At 37.4% G+C, this 23,883-nt stretch overlaps 1 protein-coding gene across 4 annotated transcripts in view; it reads left to right on the top strand.

Moving 5' to 3' along the window:
• LOC136031887 (uncharacterized) overlaps positions 1 to 23,883 on the top strand; it is a 40,980-nt gene that overhangs the window by 6,165 nt on the left and 10,932 nt on the right. For 3 of the 4 annotated variants that reach the window (XM_065711837.1, XM_065711835.1, XM_065711836.1), the window contains exons 2-6: positions 3,420 to 3,561; positions 8,194 to 8,374; positions 11,405 to 11,614; positions 13,729 to 13,920; positions 22,389 to 22,481. In XM_065711837.1, the coding sequence (XP_065567909.1) occupies positions 3,426 to 3,561; positions 8,194 to 8,374; positions 11,405 to 11,614; positions 13,729 to 13,920; positions 22,389 to 22,481 (812 nt within the window). In that variant the 5' untranslated portion in view covers positions 3,420 to 3,425. The remainder of the gene's footprint in view (positions 1 to 3,419; positions 3,562 to 8,193; positions 8,375 to 11,404; positions 11,615 to 13,728; positions 13,921 to 22,388; positions 22,482 to 23,883) is intronic. The other variant, XM_065711838.1, reaches the window with a different exon arrangement.

The following is a 23,883-nucleotide window of genomic DNA, read 5'->3' on the forward strand; positions in this document are numbered from 1 at the left end:
AGTTAAAGAGGTGGCTCCTGTCTGAAGTTCCACCTTGGGTGAGGCTTGGCTTCTTAAATTTAATGTTGTCAAGTGCCATGTCATTCACCTTGGGAAAATGAACCCTTTTTGATCTTATTGTCTCTCAGCTCAACCAGTTTCCTCTGTAAATACTGAGCAAGATCTTGGAATCACTATTGATAATGAATTAAAATTCAGCACTCATGCTAAGTCTGCTGTTGGTGCTAATTCAACCATGTGGCTGATTAAGCATACTCTTTGCACTCGTTCCTCTAAAGTCATTAGTCTTCTGTATAATGGACTTGTGCATCCTAAGCTTGAAGTTGGAACGTCTCTAGCCTCCCTTTATTTTAAAAAAGACATAAAAGTGTTGGAAGATGTGCCACCAAAATGATATCTGGCATACAGGAACTTTCCTACACTGCAGGACTAGCAAAGCTGAAACTACCAACTCTTGTTTCCATGAGAAATAGAGGTGATGCTATTCTAACCTATGAGTTAATGAGGGCTAATGCACTCCTAGCATTATTTCCCAGTGCTGATCCTAACTCAAGACCTAGCAGTCATCAGTTGAAACTTGTTAAGGAGCCTAAACTATCCAGAGTCTACACTCAATTTTTTGTTGATTCATCAACACTTGGAAAAAACTGTTACTGCTGAATCTGTGGACATCTTTAAATAAAGACTGGATGCTGAGTGGTCCTCCAGAGAGTGTAAACTCAACTGGGATGATATGGATCAACACAGTGCACCTGGTCACTTAAGAATACTGAATTCAACTCAAATCTTCAGCTCTGGAGCTTTTTAGATTGCTCCAAACTGCAATTTGTGGTAATTTAAGGTAATGTCTCAAAATTGGTTAGAGGGCAACCAGCCCCCTTTTGTGCCCTTCTTAGCTGCCTTCCCTGCAAAGACATCCAATCAAAATTTCTGAAAGTTGTCCTGCTCAAAATTATCTAAAGGTCAAATAACTCTGTCTCTGGGGATGAAATAACCCCCATCAGCCTCTGGAACAAGGGCTGTAAGTTATACAATTTGCCCATTGTCTATGGATAAGGTTGTTTTTTATTGGGAAAGGGTGCATTTTTGGGTTCCAAAAAGGTTTAGAAGCATTGCCTCTGATAATCTTTTAAAATTAACTATTTTTTATGACACTTGGTTTTTTGAAATAAAGGCTTATTAAACAAAGGTGTTTATTAAAAATGTTTCAGTTTTTTTGTTTATGCTGATTTTTTCCGTGTATGAGCCCACCTTGCCAAGAAGCTTATAAATTTTTGCTTTCAAGCTGATTGAAGAGATGAAATTTCAGACTGCTTTTATGACTCCAGGTTTTCTATGGATAAAGGCCCTTCATCCAGTAGTTCATGTATATAAGTTTCAAACTTCTATGTAAAACAATACATGCCCCTTTTTGAATAAACCAATTTATAAGAGAAAAATATCCTGAGATATTACAGATAGCTATTTTGATAGCCTGGGTGCATATGATTTTTTTCTTGTTGTACCTCCCTACTTCTCATTGAATGGGATTCAAAGTTTCACTAAGGCTAATAATTGTAAAGTTTACACTGGACATCTTGGTTGATTAGTTCTTTTTTTCTGCTACTGTGGAAACTAAACGTTTCCTTTACCAGAATTGTTTGAGGTAACACATGCTTTACCACCATTGTATAGGGAGGCAGTTGAAACTAAAAAATACATACAGAAAGACCTCACTTTAATCAGAGATATTGGAAATATTTTTATAAGTCCAGTTTATGATAATTTAATGCAAGGAGAATCAATAAGTATTTCTTCTCATTATAAACAAAGATCAATTAACAATGTTAACACTAACCAGGCCAGTCGACAGCTGCATTGACTGGTAGGGAAAGGATTCTTGCTCAATCTAATTTTGAATGGCCTTCCATTTGTTTTGGCTTAGTTTTTGTGTCAGTTCTTTCTCTGTCTTGATACAACACACTTCAAATGAGTCTTCCTGCCCCCACACCTCCTCCCCCCAAAAAACTAAACGTTTCAGACCGATCATTGGAAGTTGTTCCTAAAGAGTTCCAGATATGCCATTTTTCTATCCTGGAAACAAGGTTTCCTCTGGTTTACCTCTGCCTCTTTTTCAAGTCGAACTTTGCGGTCCACTTGGCCCTTTGGTACTCCAAAAATTTCTAATCAATCCCATTAGCTGTTCTTGAAATAGTATACAGATGTTCTGTTTTGGTAACCTAGTACTCTTGGTTACTTTCAGTCTATATCACTTCTTCATTGGGAATAGATCTTAGTGTAACTGGGGCTTGAGTAGATACTAAAAGCTTTAGACCTTTACCCTTCACCCCTCCAACTCAGCATTTGAGGTCCACTTGTCCTTCCCACTACCAAACTCATCTTGATCCCCCAGAACCATTCCCCAGGTATTCCAGATGCGCAGTTTTAATCACCTGGTATAATAATTGTCTTTTGAAGTATATTAATATTTAAGTGTGAATAGACTGTAGCTCCCATAGCGACTCATATTGCAACTTTTTTAGGCGGATCATATTTTTTAGGTCCCTCCCCCTTTTTGCTTCAAAATTTTGGTCCACTTGCTCTTCTACACTCTCTGAAAGTTTTGGCTTGTTAGTCCAAACCATTCCTGAGATTTGAATGACAAGTTTTGTAAAGATTTTTGTTTTCTGTGCAGTGTACATCAATGTCACTAATGAATATATTATTTGAAGACTAGAAGAGACTCTCTTCCAAACCCTTATAGCCTGTGCCACTGTCAATGCTCTCACTAACACCCACACTACCCAATTCTAAGTGCAGACAAAATCTATGATCTTGGTCTTGATAGCTTTGTTTGATTTTTCACCTGTTTCACTATATAAAAAATTTGTTGTTAGTATCCATGATCTTTAAGTTCAAAATTATTCCTCTTGATAGCCAAGATATTTACTTGTACCAGTGAAAAATTAGTCAGTTATATTTGATTGTTAATGCTAATAATTATTCATCTTTAATTTTAATAATCTTTGCACATATCCAGTAGTGTCATCACTTTTTGCTTTTGAAAAAAAAAGTAAACATATCAGGACATTCTTGTTCAGTTTTTAAAAGAAATTAGAAGATTTTTATATATGCATAGGAAATGAAATATAAAGAAATTCTTGGTACAACTATGACAATTTTTAAGCTCCAGTACTGCAAAGAAGTTTGAACTTCTCCCAATTTCTTTCTGAGCTTAAACATTTTAGGAGAAATGATAACTAAAACTATATTATGGTGAGAAAAATCAGGTTAAAAAAAAAAAAATCTGGAAAATCAAGGCAGGGATTTAATTGTTAAAAACAAAAGTTTAAACCTCCTTAGTAATAAGTTGCAATGTGTGAACCAGACTCTAGGGGTCGGGTTATTTGATTTTAATTTGTGTTCTTTTATAACTATAGGTAGAAATGGGAATGAAAAACCATGAACTTGTCCCTGGTCCACTTGTATCAGCAATTGCAGGACTAAAACATGGTGGATCATCAAAAGTTTTAAGAGAATTGGCTAAACACAGACTTGTGTGCTATGAAGGAGGAAAACACTGTATGTTTTTTTTTTTTAATATAATTTTTTTGGGGGCATTTGTGTTTTTTAAGATTATAAATTTGGTACAGTAGACTCCATGCTACATAAAACTGTAGAATTTTAGGAGATACAACAGTAACTTTTTTCCAGAATTTTAGAAATTTGAGTTTATAGCTCTTTTGTAAAACATTGTGACATAACCACCTCTGTCAGATGAAACGTATGGTTACTTAATGTTTTCAGTTTCTTTAAATCTGAGGGTTGATGGCTGTAGCTCTGCTTCTGGGACATTCCCTTTAAAAGTCATATACATTCCAGTCAATCATAGGTTAAAAAGATACAACTGTGTATTTGTATACCCTTCAAACCAGATTACTAGTGCACAATGTATGAATACTTTTTATAGTGTCTGATCAGAACAAATCACTTGTTCATCTCGTTCTACAAATCATCAAAGTCCTCATCTGATAGAAGAATTTGTGGGAAGATTAGTGGACTTAGTATTATTTTTCGCAATGTTGACTGTTTACTTCAGAGTTTCAATAAATAAAACATGACATTGCATCAAAGGCTTCAGTAATCTATGACTTCTGTGACTTGAAACCAAATAATACCAATAAGGTGTGCCTACAGTATTACCTCAAAAGAAAACAAATACATAGATCCTGTCTACCTTGCCCCCTAGAACATGGCATGCTTACCACATCGCCTCAGTACATTAGTGACTAATTGGCTTGAGAATGTCAAAAGAAGAGCCACCAAAATGCTAACGCTCCCAAAAACCATAAACTGTGTAGATTGCTTAAAAGGGCTCCGGCTGCTAATTCTAAGCTCCAGAGAAATCGAGATAATGTGGTTTGTGTTTGTTAAAGCTTAAACTCTTCAAACCTTTCACTCCTGTTCCTCCCCTTTAACATTACTATGGTTTGACATCACTTCAGGAAGTTTTGATAACAAACCAGCTCTAAAACAACTTGTCATTATTCCTTCTCAATTTGCCCAGCGTTGACATGGAAGAGGTGGGCTTATCTTTATCTACAGACGCAAATAAGGAGTCCAAGGTTGGGGTTGACAAAAAAGTGGCTGCTACAGAATCTTGCCTTAGGTGCAGAAAAGTCCTTAAATAGCCTGCAGAAAATCAAGGCTAATTTGTAAGACTATCCACAATGGTCTTCCACAAGCTATGATACCGATAATTTTTAGTATGTAATTTAAATGCTTTCAAAACTCAAGAAAAAAAGAAATTTTTTACTTGCTAGGATCAAAGTGGAACCGAGAACAAATTGAAAAATGGAATTTAACAAAAGAAGTCACTGCTTGATTTTGTGCACGGGGTCAAACTGAAACCAAGAACAAATTGAAAACTGAAAAAAAATGCTTATGCTTATGTCATATGAAAGGTCCATTCAGAGGCTGTTAACATCAGTGAGCAAAAACATTTTCTTTGGGTTATACCTTTTTTTCTATGACGGACAATTTAGATAATATGTGAAAAAATAACTTCTATGGAAGTTTTGTTGCACTACTTTTTTTGTGAAGAAAATTGCGGATGAAAGTCATCGTTTGCTTGAAGAAGTTGAAAGATGTTTTTCTTGAGTGAAATGCTAATTGGACAGCAGAATCGAAAGGTTTTTTTGTATCGTAATTTGACTGGCAATGAAAAGTGGATCCACTATGAAAATTCAAATCGTAAAATAGCATATGTCAAGTCCAGTCTACATGTATCAGTGACCTCCAAGCTGAATATTCATGGATTTCAGATCATGCTATGCATTTAGTGGGATTCGAAGGTTTTGATTTACTATAAGTGGCTCCAACCAAACGGAACAATAACAGGGGAATGCTTCTGACTGGAATTAACACGTATGAGCTGAGCATTGCCTGAACAATGGCTAGAAACCGTCGAGAGGTACAACAAAGTAATTTTGTAACATGACAATGCTCAGCCACATGTTGCACAAAGTGCTATTCCACCTGCCGTGTAGAGACATTGCTCTGCTGTTTTTTTCTCCAAAAGATATAACATAACCTTGCCGAGCACGGTTACATTTTGGAGGAAAAAACAAAAGTGGTTGGCGTGTTGACCGTCTCAAAACTGCCTTGCTTTTTTAAAAGAAGGAATCTGAAAATTGCCAGAAAATGGGCAAAAGATGTGGCTCGTGCCAGACAATACTTTGAATCATTCATTTGTAATTATTGTCATCCATTTATAATTCATGAAGAGATTGGAGTTTTATTAAATTGTAGACGTATCTCTTAGAGATTTTGTCTAATGAATAGTACAAAGGCAGGGGAATCTCTCTAATAAGAACTTGAACTCTTCAAACATTCCACTCCTGTTCCTCTTCTTTAACAATACTATGGTTTGATATCACTTCAAGAAGTTTTGATAGCACTTCACTTAAAAATAAGCATCTTCACTTAAAAAATGGCTGTATATTAGGTTTGACTGAACCCACCAACCAAATTTAAATTCTCCCCTTTTCCAGAAACATGTAAATGCTCGTTTATGACAGTACTTCATTTGTACATTGCACGTAATATTTACCAAGTGATATATAGCGATCGCAATTTCTGTCTGTCAATCTGTCTGTCTGTTGGTCGGTTCTGGTTTTGCTAGTTTGGGCACTTCCAGATAAGCTAGGACAATGAAATTTGACAGGCGTATCAGGGACCAGACCAGATTAAATTACAAATAGTCGTTTCACCAATTTGACTATTTGGGGGGGAGTGGGGGATGGTTAATTTGGAAAAGTTAGAAAAAATACGGTATTTTTATTTTAACACGAACGGGTGATCGGATTTTAATGAAATTTAATATTTAGAAGGATATCGCGTCTTAGGAGTTGGAGGGGGAAACCGGAAATCTTGGAAAAGACTTAAAATGGAAACATCGGGATGAAACTAGGTGGGAAGAATAAGCACAAGTCCTAGATACGTAATTGACATAACAGGAACAAATCCGCTCTTAGGTGGGGGTTAATTCAGTTAATTCGGAAAAATTAGAAAAGATGAGGTATTTTAACTTACAAACGAGCGATCAGATCTTAATTAAATTTGACATTTAGAAGGAACTCGTAACTCAGATTTCTTATTTTAAATCCCGACCGGGTTCAGTGTCATTCGAGGGAGTTGGGGGGGGGGCTGGAAATCTCGGAAAACACTTAGAGTGGAGAGATCGGGATAAAGCTTGGTGGGAAAAATAAGCACACATACTAGATACAGGATTGACATAACTGGACTGTACCCGCTCTCTTTGGGGGGGGGGGCATAATTTGGTAATTTTGAAAAATTAGAAAAAATGAGGTATTTTTAACTTACGAACGGGTGATTGGATCTTAATGAAATTTGATATTTAGAAGAACATCATGTCTGAGCTCTAATTTTAAATCCCGACCGGATCCGGTGACATTGGGGTAGTTGGAAGAGGAAACCGGAAATCTTGGAAAACGCTTAGAGTGGAGAGATTGTGATGATGCTTGGTGGGGAAGAATAAGCACAAGTCCTAGATACGTGATTTACATAACCAGACCGAATTTGCTCTCTTTGGGGGAGTTGGGAGGGGGGTGGTTAATTCGGAAAAATTAGAAAAAATGAGATATTTTAACCTACGGACAGGTGGTCGGGTCTTAATGAAATTTGTTGTTTAGAAGGACCTCATGTCTCAGGGCTCTTTTTTTAAATCCCAACCGGATCCGGTGATATTGGGGGGGGGGGGGGTCCGAGGGGGGACCAGAAATCTTGGAAAACGCTTAGGGTGGAGAGATTGGGATGAAACTTGGTGGAAGAATAAGCATAAGTCGTAGATACGTGATTGATATAACCAGAACGGAGCCGCTTTCTTTGGGGGAGCTGGAAAGGGGGGCTAATTTGGAAAAATTAGATATTTTGAACTTATGAACGGGTGATCAGATCATAATTAAATTTGATACTTAGAAGGACCTCATGTTTCATAGCTCTTATTTTAAATCCCGACCGGATCCGGTGACATTGGGGGGGAGTCGTAGGTGGAAACCGGAAATTTTGGAAAACTCTTAGAGTGGAGGCATCGGCATGAAACTTGGTGGGAAGAATAAGCACAAGTCCTAGATACGTAATTGACATAACCAGACCAGATCCGCTATCTTTGGAAGGGGGGATATGCGGTTCTTTGGCGAGTTGTATTTTTATCTTACGAATGGGTGATCGGATCTTAATGAAACCTTATATATAGAAAGATCACATGTCTCAGATGCTCCATTTTCAATTCGGAACATAGGGAGTGGAGGGGGGAAGCGGAAATCTTGGAAATCGAAAATCTTGGAAAACTCTCAGAGTGGAGAGATCAGGATGAAACTTGATGGGAAGAATAAGCACAAGTTTTCGATACGTGATTCACATAACCGGACTGAATTCGCTCTCTTTGGGTGAATTGGAGGGATTTCTAGTGCAATGGCGAGTTCGGTGCTTCTGGACGTGCTAGGACGATGAAATCGATAACTCTATTACCGAGTTTAATTTTATATTCCGACCTCGTCACAGGTGCCATATGAGCTCTTGGCTCTTATTTTGTCTGCTGTTGTTGTATGATATTTCTTGTATTACCATACCAGTGCTGATAATTATACACGGAGGACTGTCTGTACGGGTACTGCATCAGTCTCTTTTTAGATGATGGATATAGACTCACCAACTTGGGATATGACTACCTGGCTTTGAAATCTTTGGTTTCACGTGGTGTGATCGGATCTTTTGGACGTCAAATTGGGGTTGGAAAAGAATCAGATATCTATTTAGCTGGAGATGAGGTGGCTGAAAAAGCAAAGCGCTGTTACGTCATAAAAATCCATAGGTAAATCTATGTCCTCTATTACAATTAATTTATGTGTTTCTTTTTGTTTCAAGTGTTTCATGAGTGTAGGCTAGCAAAAACTGAGCTGGCTTCATGAAAGAGCCAATTTTTTCTATGCATTTCTAAAATTGTTTGCTGGTCATATAGAAAAGGTTCTCTGCTGTTGTATAGAAATTCTTTACTATATTACATTGTGGCACAGAAAAGGGTAAAATGTGTAAAATCACATAGTTGTTGCTTACAAAAAACAAAATTCGTTTATCTCACTTCTTCTGGTGTCTTATTCATGTTTAATACTATGCTTTACCGTTACACTTTTTTTTCTTTAATCTTCTGTCGTAACATAGTATTTAAAAGATATAGTACAAAAAAAGAGGAAAGAAAAAAAACGCGAAAGGGTTCTCAGAATTATGAACTTTAGTTACTCTGCGCCAAAAAAAATTACTTTAGTCAGTCTTAAAGTCTGTATTTCCTGTGGAATATTTAGTTTTGTGACAAATCTCCTGCTGCAAATTGCACCGGGAAAATGGGAAGTCGCCCAGCAAAGACCGATTTATTACAAAATTATTAAAGGATTAGTTCGGATTTGCCTCATTTTCTTGACAGTACTGTTTGAAGTAATCCCTATGACAGCCTAAGCACATTCTGACTGGAAACGCCGTAGTGTGGCGAGAATTTCCAAGAAATGTGACGCATCCTTCCCAAGCAACTGGGGAGGAGTGTGCCTGATTTCAATTCTGTCACATATTTTACTGCAAAGAATCACAAGCGAGAGATAAAGGAAGCCCAATCGGCCTAAAAATAAATACTGATAAAATTAAATGCTTGGACAGCTCAGTGTCACCACTGAGCATTAGTGATTGAGTGGCACCACTGAGCATTAGTGATTGAGTGGTGCTCATTGCACTCAGTGTCACCACTGAGCATTACATGTGCATTGAGCAATATATAGAGCTAGTCACCTCGAAAACATATTGGGCAAAACTGGATCCACCACAAAAGAATTACTCACAAGAATTGGTCAAACTAAAGGAGTCTTCTATAGACTACGGAAAGTTCGGTGGCCGCAAGGCTTCTCTCTACGGATGAAACTGCCACTTTTTAATAGCAACGTTATACTAGTTCTACTATACGCAGCTGAAACCTGGCATCTGAACCAGGAACAAGAGAGTAGAATGTTTGCTATCAAAAACCCCTGTCTAAGAAGAATCCTCAATCCTCATGACAAATTAATGCAACCAGCTTTTCCCCTGAATTTTGTCTTGATTGAGGTTTCCTTGAACCTGTTTACCTGTCATGAACTTTTTAAGTGGCTCAGGGAATAAAAATTTATTTTTTGGGCTTCAACTTGATACAACCAAGTTTTAGCTTAAGGGTCCGTGTCCCCTACCTAAAATTTGCTTTTACATTTGAGTCAATTTGATGCTGGGATTGGCGGTTTCAGTTTCAAGCAATTGAGAAAATCAAAAGTTTGCTGGCTCTTTTTTGGGCCCCAATTTTTGGTGAATCAATATTTTTTTTTTTGAACTGCGGTCTCATTGGCCCAAGAATTTAAGAGTGCAAGTTCAAGCCATTTGGAGAAAAATATTTTTCGTGTTTTGTAAAGAACTAATACTTTTCCTCCCTCATTTTTATTCTGCACATGTGGTCCTCTTAACCCAAAGGCTTTAGCATACAAGTTTTGAGCCGATCAGAATAATTTTATTGTACATTGGGGTACCGTTTGCGCTGGAACTTACAAGTGTATGTTCAAGGCGCCTGGATAAAAAAATGGCCCTATTTCGAGGGAACTGGTATTTTTCCTGTTTTGAATTGAGATCCTCTTGGCCAAGGACTTATAATATAAGTTTTGAGTCGAAATTTATTTTTTCATTCGTCCCAGGTTTTTTTTTGGGGGGGCTGGGGGGTGGGAAGGGGTATTTCCCCAAGTTAATTTTTTATATTAGGTTTTGTTTTTCGACCGGGGACTTCAATTTTCAATTGACCAGGGATAAACAAGGCTTTTTACATTTTTTGGTCAACCCCCTCCAAAAAATGTTTGGCCACAATAGCTTGAGTACGCGATGCGCGAAAGTTTCAAGCCCATCGGAAAAATTTCGGCCGCAATTTTTTAGGGGGTCCTGTGCCCCGAAGCAAAATTTTTATTGCACAATATAGTTCACTTGGCCGAGGAACCTGGTTTCAAGTTTCAAGCCGTTCAGAAATAAACTCGGTTGGCCCTTTTCGCAGCTCTAGTTTTTTTTTGAAAATTGAGTTTCTTTAGCGGAAGGACTTTCAGATGTATCAGAAGTTTAAGCCAATTAAACCAACTTATCCCCATTTTCTGGCTTTATTTCCGGTGGGTCCGCACCTTCCTTGACAGATGATTCCCTTTGCCCAGAAACTTACTGGTGGTAGTTGAAGCCATCCGTGAAACAAATTCATTAGTCATTTTGTTGGCCTTTTTCAGGGTGACCAATGTTTTTATCTCTGTTGTCTTGTGCATTGAGATCCTCTTGTCCCAAAGACTTAAAGATATAAGCTTATAAGGTTGATTAAAAGATATATGACATCTATATACAGATATAAGAGCTGATTAAGAAAAAAAAAGTCTGTGGTGCTTGTTGGACACCATTTTTGGCTAGAGAGGGCTGTGCCCATAAGCAAAATTTTTTTTTACGTTAGGTTCCCCCTGTCCCTGGGATTTACGGCCGTAAGTTTCAAAATGATCAGAGATAACTTTTGGCTCAAGACACCATTATTCTTGAAAGTTCTAAGCGAATTAGACAAAATGGAACTTTTTCAGGATTGGGAAAACCTCAACTCAGCTATAGAATAATAGCAAAATAGTCATGTTATGCAAAAAATTGAAACCGTAGAGCTGCAGAATAATAACATACCAAAAATAACATACCAGAAACTTGCAAAGGGATATAAACCTTAAGCAATCGGTCGTATACCTAAGAAAGGTTGCTGTAATTTTGTTCCAAAATTCTGTATTGGTTTTAGTTTTATTGTAGGCTATACAAAAATAATAAATATATTTTTTAGATTGGGGAGAACATCGTTTCGGAAGATAAAGGAGAAGAGGGACTACCATGGAAAGCGGCAGTCTTGCTCCTGGATTTATTTGTCAAGACTTTCTGCCACACGAGAATTTGCCTACATGAAAGCATTAAGAGAAAGAAGATTTCCAGTCCCAGAACCAATTGATTTCAACCGACACTGTGTGGTTATGGAACATATTGAAGGCGTCCCCTTGTATGATAACTTTATTCTATATTTTATGAGAACATTTATTATAAGTTAATTTTACATTTGAGAGTAGAGGTGGCTAGGCAATATTTTTTATTGGAAGATGTGATAAGACGCCATATTAAAAATTCGCCGATTTGTAAATTATAGATATGAACCTCTATTCACATATTTTTAGAGTATTGTGTAGACATCTGTCTCTTATGGCCCCTTAAAAGCCAACATAACCCAAAATTATTCATCTGCTGCAATTATCCTTTTTATACCCTTCTTGCCATTGGCCAGTCCTAGTCTCCTCTGTGATTTTCGCTTAAGGAAACAGAGAAATATGCAAACAGCTCTCGGTTTTTTGTCTTTCCATTTAAATTTAGAAATTACTCTTAATTTTTTTTATGCCAAGTGTAACGTTGAATATGAGAGCAGATATGGAAGGATTAAACCATGCTTAGTTTTTTTTTCTTTTTTTGTTGTTGTTTTAAGAAATAGCTTTATGTAGCTGAAGCTCTTGCTAATTTGTATGAAGTAATGAAGTAATGAAATGAAGTAGTACTAATTTGTATTAACAAAATTTGTATACTTACAAAAGGCTAGCTCATGATGTGTCAACATTCTGACACATTTATCTTCCATTTGGGGCCCTACAAAGAGGAAAAAGAAAAAAATAGTGGCGTGCGGTTTGATAAGCTAAAGGGCCGATATTTTTAGGTAGATATTTCAGTTTAACGGTTAGTTCTAAACTCCTTGTTTTGCTGGTCTGCATAAGAATAGAATCCTTCATTTTCAATTACAGATATAAATTACGTGAAATCTGATAAATGGTGTTTGTATAAATTCATCACTTCGTGGAAGACTGATTGCAAATTATCCAATTATTGCTCGGAATTTAACTTTAAAACTAATGCATGTCCGTTTTAAATTAATTGAATTAACCATGTCAAAATTCTAGGAGTATAAGAAAGGAGAAAGAAAGAAAAAGAAAAAACAAATCATAAGTCCAACGGCATGACCTTTACTCGCTTCAGTTTATGCATTGTGTCTGATTTTTTCCCATAGACTAGCGCTATTTTGTTGGCGATGCTACTGCCTAGAAGTGCACATCCTGTAAGAGCTCTTTCTTTCCTCCTATGTTCTTTCTTTCTTCCTACAAGTTTGAGGTGTTTTGACGAGCTTGAGGGGCTGTTTCGTAGGTATTTTTGGATTTGAGCCCATTGTTACCTAACAAGAAAACATGGGGATCTGAAAACTCAGTTCAAAAGATGGTTCCCGTTTGAAGTTTGTTATTTGAGGTAAAGACTCCATATTCGAAGTCTATCATTAGGACAGGGAGATAATTGTATAAGATTCATTATTAGTAGCTGGTGTAAATTCGCATAAAATAGTGACCTTATTTTTTCCCCTAGCCTCCTATTCCATTATATTGATGAGTACAAGCAGGATAGTAAATAGTTCCGTCTAAGGAAGCCTCTTGTTTTCTTTAGTTTGGTCATTAAAAGTCTTAACCTGGGCTTCCATTTAAGTTGTAACAAAGGCGAACGAAAACGTAGAAATCGTATAAGACCGCAAATTTATGCCGATCGTTGTGAGCAAACATTAACATATAGCAGCTCTCACCTTGGCTTTAGTGCTACCACTCAAGTAGTTTCTCAACTCAATTATGTTTCTTTTGCTTCTTTTCGTGGTTGCAGTGGTAGCTGCAACCTAGTAAAGAACGAATCTCGGCCGATATTAACCAAAAACTAAAATATCGTTAAAAAAAACTGGCTAGGGAAAAAAATTGGTATTTGTAGCTGATTCAGGAATGGTAACTATTATCTCGATTAGTCTTAATAGTAAAATTTTGCTTCAGAAACAATTTTATGGGAATTTTGAAATATAGCCTGAAACTCCTGAGAATGGCATCGGATCGAAACAAAAAGTACACCATTGTAGCCGCCCTGGTCGGAACCTTCTACACAGGAAACTATCAGTATCCTGGCTGGAACAGCAAGGAAAATCACTTTTTTTTGGTATGACAACTTAGCGCAACCAAAAGATCTTTGGTGATAGTGTTTTTAATCTCAGTTGAACCCTGGTAAATAATGAAAATTCCGAATATTCTGTTTCCAATTTGTATATTTTAGGTGTCAAGTGAGAGAATTGGATGATCCTGCAGCATTGTATGATGCATTAATGGACCTGATTGTCCAACTTGCCAACTCCGGCGTTATTCATTCTGATTTTAATGAATTCAACTTGATGGTAACAGACGAAGGAAAACCAATTCTTATCGACTTTCCTCAAATGGTTTCAGTGTCTCATTCAAATGCAGAAATGTAAGAATTTTAATTAGTTCGTTGCGTGCTAATGTAGGAGCAAAGTCTGTGGATTATATTTGTCTTATTTAATATTTGAATAACGAACATTCGGATTATTATATTGTCAGAATTTTTTTCTCGTTTTTCTGTTGCAAGTAAACTAGATATAATAATAATAATTTATTTGTGAACCAATTGAAACAGCGAAGTAGAAAACAAACACACACACAAAAAAAAAAAAAAAAAAAACTTCTGATAACACACTAATTACTGTAGAAAACATTTTAGAAGACCATAAAAAGGGTTAATAGTAAAAGGTATCGAGTCGGAGAGTTTCTGGTGTAGCACTTTAAGTTTATTTAATAAATCTGGAGCCCCGAAATTTGTTACCATATCACTGTTCTTGTACCAGGGAGGAAGATACAACAAAAATCGGAGGAAACGAAAATAAGAGGACTTGAGAGCTTTTATATCTTTCTTTTTAAAACAGGATACAATCCAGAAAGATATAAAACCGAGTGATCACAAAAGTAAGAATAAATTTGTGAAAAGGCTTTGCGGTTGTATTTCCCCCTGTTCGCAACAATTTTAGAATAACTAACTTGAAGTTTCACCTTAGCATCAGAAACAATTTTATTACGAAAAGAGACTAAATTGTTAGTAAGGGTAATGCCCAACCACATTAAAGAAGTCACGCACGGAATGCTAAATTCAGAACAATTAAGTCTAGAAGATTGGTTAGGAGAAGGACCAAAATGAAGGAATTCACATTTATCAGGGTTTAGGGTCAGACCTACATTCGAGAAAGCAGTAGAGTTAGAACAAACAGAAGCCGAAAGCCCAGATTTAGCTCTACTAATGAGAAGAATATCGTCTGCATAAGCAAGATATGAGACATTTGAACTACCTAAAAGGTAAGTTGTTGGAAGACTATTTTAAATATCAGCAATACAAATTTTGAAAATTGATGTAAATAAAACTCCACCTTGTCTCACACCTTGTCTTACGGAGATCTTTAACATAGAAGGATCATAAGGAGAAGATTTAATATGAAGGAAAGAATGACCATACCAAAATTTTAATAAAGAAACAATAGAAACATTCACTCCACATTTAAGCAAAGAAAACAGGGCTTGGGAGTGAACTACAGAATCAAAAGCCTTAGATAGATCTAAAGAACAAAAATAAAGATCATAGCCCTTCCCGGAGGCATCAGAAAGCAGAGTAGAAAGAACTTTATGGGCATGCTGACTTCCCAGACCACGCTGAAAACCAAACTGGTTAACTCCAAAATTTATATTGTCTGTTATAGAAGGGAGAAGTAAATACGCAAGGACTTTGCTTAAGGTACAAGAAACAGTGATAGGACAATAAGATGAACATGAAAATGGATCTTTCCGCCTTTTTAAAATAGAAGTAACTGTGCCACACAAAAAACTGTCCGGCACGACAGAACAACACAAACACATTTGAAAAAGTAGTTGTAAATGCGATATTAAAGGGGGGCAATCAGGTTTTAAATGATTCACTGATATTCCATTGGTGTCAACTGACTTAGACTTAAGCCTTTTAATAGCCAGATAAATTGAATCAGCGGATATCGGTACTGCTGAGATATCCTGCTGAGATAGAGCAGACGGTAACATACGTTTCAAAACAGCTGAAAAACGTGATTGAACTGCATAATTAATCTGGGAAAAAATAGCAGTATAATGCGATTCCCAAGCTGACTTAGAAATATAATTGCCAGGACCATCACTAAAAATTTAATAGAATTTAAAACTTTCTTCCAATCACTTGGATTTCATGGAAAATCAAGAGCCCGAAATCGGACTGCACGAAGGTATTTCTTATAAGCAGATTTAGTGCGATTTTTAATACTGAAAACAATACCAGAAGCAGGCCTTCCGCATTCTGACAACCTTCCGCATTCCACATTCAGAAATACTGAGACTTGGCGAACAGATTACCTGGTCAATTTTTGATACACTTCCTGAATGATGAATGTAAGTAAAGGACTGATCCTTTGGCACAATTTTATAATCAGGAACTAAATCTAACAAGCAGTCAGTTCTGGCCGAGTTATCTAAAATATTGCAGTTCAAGTCACCAACAATCAGATATGTAAATTCGGAATCAGCGAATTGCTTCACAGCTGAGCATAACGGGAAGCAAGTTTTAGCGATCCGAGTCATAGAATCAATTCCACGTGCATTATGTGGCAAATAAGTGTTAATTATAACAGTATTGCCTAACTGGATGGCAAGAAAATGATCGTTCCAGCATAAGCAAATGGGATTTAGACCACTTAAACTCCGCTTCACAAAACATGCAAGCCCTCCAGAGCAGTGATGGGAAATACTTAAGTAAAAGTACTTAAGTAATTACTTAAGTAAAAAATATGAGTACTTGTACTCTACTTAAGTAAAAATTTCTAAAGTACTTAATACTTTTACTTAAATAAAATTTGAAGTACTTAAGGGTACTTAAGTGCTCAAGTACTTTCTTCATGGTACAGAAAAATTATACCGGCATGACGCAGGGCGATGGGATGAATTGAACTTCCTATATATTAGTGGATGAATGGATTTTAGTCTTTGAGAACAGCGGCTCCTGGCCCGGCGCAAAATTTCAAAAAAGGACGCTATCATGGCAGAATTACTATATATATTGAACGGACAGTTTTTTTGTGATAAATGTGATAAACAGTAAGAACAAAAGGAAATCAAGTAGCAAAGAGGCTAGTGAACTTATAGGCTCACTTTTGGGATCGTCTGAATCTGAAGATAACGCTGGCCCTGATTATAGCTCACCTTCTAAAAAAGTTAAGCGAGATTTCTTTGCTGCAAGACCGTAGAAACTGACACAGTCAAAAGTGAATTCTTTGGCACTGGACTACATTGTGGACGAGATGCGACCCCCATACACTGTTGAGAAGCCGTCGTTCAAAATCTGATAACAGGTCTTGCACCTTATACAAGGGTTCCAGGAAGAAAAGCTTTAGCTGTGCAAATTGAAGCTAAGTTTTTGAAGTACATAAAAGATATGGTTCATGATTTTGAACTCACCGACTACATGTTGCTGACAACACACATTTGGTCTGCCAACAACAAAAGCTACTTGGGAATGACTGCACACTTGCTCAATGAGGATTTGAAATGGAAATCTTATGTCCTTGCTTGTTGCCGGTTCAAGGGCTCACACACTTATGACAGAATTGCTGAACAACTGAATGGCGTATGTGCCAGGTACAAAATTGCAGTTGATAAAAAGGGACAAGGGATTTTGACCGATAACACCTCTAACTTTAGTAAGGCATTCAGGGAATATCCGATGGTTTCTGATGAAGATATTCAAGACAGTGATAAAGAAAATGAAGCAGGCCAGAATGGCTCATTCTCTTTTACGAACGTTGGAGAGATACTCGATTCTCATGACGACCCCGAGTATTTCCTACTTCCTCCACACTTCAGGTGTGTCAGCCATACACTTAACCTGCTTGGATCCACCGATGCTGATAAAGTCATCTGTGATATTGCATATAAGAGGCAGTACCACGCCGCTTTTTTGAAGTGTATTGCTTTCTGGGATGCCGTGAATAAGAGTTCAAAAGCTGCTGATGCTGTAGATTTGATGGACTGTCACAAAATTGGAAAGCTTGCTAACATATGTGATGCTTTGCAAAAACCAAGGCTAACTTCTCGTGATGTTGAAATTCTTGAAGAATACATAAAAGTTATGAAGCCAGTAGCAGTGGCATTGGACATTCTTCAGGTGGAGGAAAAATGCTACTTCGGTGCTATCTATCCTACAATCAAGTCACTTGAAAGGAAGCTCAAAAAGCTGAAAGATTTGGCGAAAGTCAGCCAGCCTTTTGTACATGCTCTACTTGTGGGTCTTTCATGCAAGAGACTATGTTATTGCCACGGTAAGTCATAATTTTTTCAAATTGAAGTGGTTTCCTGATAAAGGCTGATAAAGGTGGCTTTTTGTCTGGAGATGAATACTTTGATCTTAGTGCTGAAAAAACTACTCATGATAATTATGGCAACCGTGGCCTTGAAACCAATTCTGAGAAGTTTTGTCATATTTGAATGAAAAGCGAAAGGAACTATCTGTGCTCAAAGTGTACCAAAGGGCAATGAAAGTTTTCAGGAAGTACAGCTGTATCTTTCCTTTGTCTGCACCAGCACAAATACTTTTTTTGGTAGGTGATGGAATTTTTTACTCCAAAAAGAAACATGCTTGGAAATGGTATGTTTGAAAAGCTTCTGCCATTGAAAGGAGCAAGAAAGAAATTAAAAGTTATTATGAAGCTGTAATGAATGTTCTTTGTAATTTTTTTTCTTTTTATATCTTATTGAAGCAAAATTCAAGTAAAATCGAAATACTTGAGTACTTAAGTACTGAAGTACTTTTTCAAAAGTACTTATTACTTAAGTATATTCTTAGAGAAGTACTTAATACTTGTTCTTAAGTTAAAATTTCTCTGAGTACTTGGTACTTGTACTTAAGTAAAAAAAAGAAGTACTTGGCACAACACTGCTCCAGAGGGCCTGCCAAAAGTTGTTCGGGCATTTATAAGAAATAACTGATGTGGTGTACTTCGTTGTAGGAAACTGGAACTGGTGGAAGAGAGCAGGTGTTCTTGTAAGCAGACTAGTTTCAAAGGTATGTGAACTAGTTTCAAAGGTATATGATTTTCCACCAGGTAGTTTCAAAGGTAGATTTTAATTTGTCTATTGTTTCGATCTTGCACAATTATTGCACAAACCATAAACCTGCCCTGTTGTAGTATATCAAGGAGGAGTGTTGTGGTAACAGGGATAGAGCAAGTGGAAATGATTTAGTCTTATATTTCTGTTTTGATGCAGATGGAATCATATAACGTATTTGTAGCTACTACTACCTTATGTAGAAATAAAAAAAAATACGTTTTTTTTCGATCCATCCACTGCTGGACTGGACATCAAGTTAGCGTCTTATTGAAAACACAGAAACATTTTCTGTTATAAGAAATTAAAATTTGCTTAGTTACTTGTTGGCTTATGATTTGGCTTATGGCTTTGAATTAAAATGGAATAGTTGTGTTGAGGTTCTTTCAGGTTATTCACTGTTAATAACGCTCAGATTTGCAATTATAATGGAAAATTATTTTAACGAATAAGGTGCGCTGTATGTCAAACAATAAGGTGTACAGAAACATGTTCCCTTTGAATAGGATTTTAGTGAAAGAAAGACTAAGATGGCTTGGTTGGGTTTTACGGATCAAGAATGATAGGTTGCCAAAAAAAGAGTGCTTTTTGGCCGTCGAGCCGGCGCAACAGAAAGCAAGACGTCCTGGAATAGGGAGGGGTGGGGCAAGTAGAAAGGATTCGAAAGAGGTGGGAACTTCAAGGATGGATGTAAAGATTGAAACTCTGAACAGATTGGATTGGTTGAGGAGAGTAGTGATACATCTGTTTCAAAATACGTTCAATTTTTCATCTTCTGATTTTTTAATCTATGTCTTTTGGCTTGTTCTGTTATTATTTTAATCTCTCTTATTGTCTTGAGTAACAAAGCTTGTATTAATAATCAAGTAAGGATTTTACATCCGAAAGACCTCTTCAAACAATGTTCATTTCAATTATATTAGGTTGTCATATAACAGAGCTAATATACCTCCCCCCAGTCAGGGGTGGATCCAGCCTTTCGTTCAAGGGGGGGGATTCTTACTGAAAAGAGTGGGGGTAGTGTCCTTTTTGTCTGCCACAAGGCTGACTTTATTTTTCACGTTTTAAGTTTCCCTGGTGGTCTCTTGTCTAATGAAAATGTGGTTTTCATATATTATAATAATGATTACAAAAACTGTACTTGATCAACTGACAACTGTTTACAAGCAAAATTCAAGCTTCCTGCCTCCAATGTTCGCAAACCTGTCGATTACTCTGTCAGTGCTGATATCGCTGTCGCGGTGCACATTAAGGAGGGCCAAACCACTGAGTCTAGTTTGCCCCATCTGTGCTCTGAGCCAGGTTTCCAGTTTGCGTAAAGTTGAGAAGCTACGCCTCGGCAGATGCCACGCTCACTGGAAGAGATATAAAAATATCAAGAAGTGAGCTGACATAAGGATATAGGTGTATGTCACATTCCTTGGCAGTTTCTTCCACTGAACTAGGAAAAATACCTCCTTCTCTCTTAACCCGAAGCCGTCTACTTCTCCACACATGCACCTCTGCCAAAATAAGTGTTGCCCTGGTAGACGGCACGGTTAAGCCAAGAAGTTGACCGTACATGCTAGAGATCTCTTTGACGGAAGATTGCAGCAAATCATCAGTACAATTCACAATATTTGATGGCAGCAGTACGGTTAACCGGAAAGAGTTCAGCGTGTCTCTTGAGAATCGGCTCTTCAAGTCACTTATGACTGAGTCGAGCATAGGTATAAAAACAACACGTCGATAATATTCTTCAGGCGTAGTATGAGGAGGAGTATTTCGATGAACCCGTCTTTGTGTAATCTTGGAACTTCAACAGCCAATTCGATTTTATCTGACAATTCTTTTACTTGCTCGAATACTAGTGCGAACTCTTCGTCACACGTTTCCCGTTGCTTTGCTAGAACATCCAAAAGATTGGAAACGTGGAAAGTCTTCTTCTGGAATAGCCGACTAAGAGGCAAGGTCAGAGCGCAAATACTATGTAGACACTGAAGGGAAACCACTAGTTCCGTATTATGTAACGCTGTGACAAGCGTCTTTGCCTTTGGAGCGATCACTGATTGACTCCAGTGACTAATGTTTTCCAAAGACTGGATGATTTTTGGAAGTTCGGACACAAACTGCATAAGTGACTCGTGTCGCTCGATCCACCTCGTCTCGCCGATTCCCGTGAGCTGAGCTTTTAGAACCTTATTCAAGACGTAATTTAGCTTCGCAGATGCATTAAAAAATGCAACAACTTCTTTTATAATGCCTCTGGCATTTCTGATGCTCAAAACAGCTGAGCTTCTTGACAAAGAAAGGTTTAGGGCTTGGTTAAAGCAGGGACAACGAGAAGCATTTTTAGCTTTTTTTCTGAATTTCAACTACAGCACCACAGTTATTTGATACCATCATTGCACACCCATCCGTACCGATTCCAACACAGTCAAGTAAATTCAAACCCATTTCTTCTAAAAGGCTTAGAACTAGCTGGCCAATCACTTTTCCGTTGACAGTCGCCTCATTGTCTGCAGTGGAAGGTTCAAAGGTGGCATGATGAACGTCAATAAAACCTATGAAGTCCTCGCGTCTATGGTTATCGAAGGCATAGCAGAGAGCTAAACTAAGTTGTGATGAATGTGACACATCTGTTGTCTCATCGAAAATGATTCTGTAATACCTTGCTGACTTTACTCTTTCTAGAATGACACCTATAACTTCTTTCGCACAACACTCAATCAACTGGTTTTGAGTTGTTTTGCTGATGTAGGTAGCATTTTTTCCTGATGTTTTCAGTTGTTCCTTTAATTTACTGTCGCCACTTTCAGCACGATAACATAGTAGTTCTCGGAAGTTTCCTTCATTGGAAAACGGCATGTCATCCAAGTTTAAGCTGCCATCATCCCGATGGATCCTCAGTGGAATATTCTGCCTTCCTAGAAATATGATTGATTCCAGAATCGGCTTAAGCCTCTCTCGGTTTTCTGTTACTTGCTTCATTCGCTGTTCGTTGACGCGATTATTTACAGATTCGTGCGGAGAATGTTAGGCTCTTAGAAACGACTTTCCAGCCTCTACTGCGTCATGATGGTACTGGGAAGTATATTTTGTGACAGGCTTTGTGACCAGCTTTTGTAGGGGAACCTGTCTGTTTGAACCCCCGCTAGTCCCAGTTACAAAAAGAGGGCAGTATTTGCAAAAAAGGCCTTTTTGGGCAGCAGAATATACAAGCCAGTGGAAACTCTGCAAATGAGAATCGTTCAAGTACCTTTTTCGTCTTTCTCCCGCTTTAAATGAACAGAATACGACATTTGGCATCCAATCGGGAGTTTCCATGGCCTCTCCAGAAGCTCGCACTGTTCATTATACACTGGAACTAAATGTTTGTTTTGACACTTCAGGTCCGGTTGCGTTGCGCAACCCCACCCACTTCCAATGTTTACATCGAACAGAGAGGCAAGAACTAGCTAAAATTTACCGGGTGAACTGTTGCTATGCTATGAGGTGACAAAAAATACTCAAGGCTAGCTTGATAGTGGAAAAGCTGTGGAATGAACGTAATGTAAAAAGGTTTTAAAGTCTAGTTACAGTAGTTAGAACATGCGTTAATGCAGACTTCCGTGAGTGCAGTAAAAAAATTACAGCCCGTCTAGGGGGGGCGATCGCACCCCTTGCCCCCCCCCCCCTGGATCTGCCCCTGCCCCCAGTTTTATTAGTTGGTTTTATTTATGGTTAATTTTCTGGGTTCTTCTACTATCAGATTTTATCTAAATTCGTTTTTTTATCCTTTTCTCCTTTTAGGTATTTTAATCGTGATGTGAGGTGTATTATCGACTATTTTAAGAGAAAGTTCAATTTTGAAAGTGAATTCCATCCAGTTTTTAGTGATATCGAGTAAGTCAGTTCTTTTATTTTCTGTTGCCTCTATTTAAATTTTTTTAAAGATATTAAATGATGTAAAATAGGAAAGTATAAATTAGGAATATTTTGAAATATCGAAGCTCCAAATGTTTTATTTGCTATGTTTACCAATGGAGTTTTTATTTTAATGATTAAAGAACTATGCCGTTAGTAAGTCAAAGTAGTGACAAAATAGAGAAAACATTGGGTAAATAGTAATTTTTATTCTGTTTCAGGAACATTGTTTCTTGTTTCAGGAAACTTATTTTTTGCATTAATTCACTTTTTGCCTGAAAAGCCCTTCCATGTAAGGGTATTTCTCACCTTATTTACTTTTGCTGTGTATTTTTCTCTATATAAACGCACTTTAGATCGAGGAGGTATTTCCGGTGTCTGAAGTAACAGCTAATAAAGGTCGCCTAAATTTTCTTATAAGCTCTTTTTGCTTTATTTATGTTTCCAAAAAACTTTAATAATTTTAACTTTTGGAGTGTAAACAAAAAATAGGGCATGCTAACTTTCCCAGTGATCTGATTCTTTCGGTGAACTCTATGGAGTAGCTAATGCAAACGCTACTGATATTGCAAGAAGAAGCTATGAAATTACTACTGTAGTTAAAATGGGACAACACTAAGATCATGGTCTTAGACCCATCTTTTGACAATGTTAGCCTTTTTTAGCCTTTGACCTTTTTTAACATCAAAGTAGTTCAGTATAGAACACTACACGGAGTTGAGTCAGGAACTTCACACATCTCGGCTCAGTCATTGCCGATGATGGCTTGCTCCTTTCTAAAGTTTAAGTGAGACTAATCAAAGCAGAGTAATGCACTTTTGGTAAATTAGACCGTAAGCTGCTGTAGAAAACTTCAAATGTTTGACACCCTAGTCTTGTGTTGATTCTTTTGGTAGCCGTAACCTGCCCTTACATAGTCGGAGCACTCTAAGCCAGACTGGCCTGAGATGGCTTGACTTCGTTAGCAGTAAGTAGCTACTGTAGACAATTAAACATGCTCTTCTCGTGCTAAACAGTACTGTCACACATACCCTTGTATGGTTTGGTAGGTTTTTTGTCTGTATAAGCTGGTTGAAACTGACCATATGGCTGACCAAAGCGGCAATGGTCTGTCAACCATTCCGAATACCTCAAGATGGCGAAACATTGACATGTAATAGCAGTAGGCATAATCGACTGGCGGCATCCCAAGTCACTACGCTTAGTTGTGACCTTTAAGAGAAATAGGTTAATTGTATTTCTTAATGCATGAATAAGCCAAACTCCATACAATATTGTCATTACCACATTCTGTTAGGAGGAAACACGCGGCTTTTCTTCTCTGCAACATGTTCAGTTACAGAATTGCAATTGACCTAGACATACAACAAATAGAGACATA

This window comes from Artemia franciscana, chromosome 10, assembly GCF_032884065.1.
Source record: "Artemia franciscana chromosome 10, ASM3288406v1, whole genome shotgun sequence".
Classification (NCBI taxonomy): Eukaryota; Metazoa; Arthropoda; class Branchiopoda; order Anostraca; family Artemiidae; genus Artemia; species Artemia franciscana.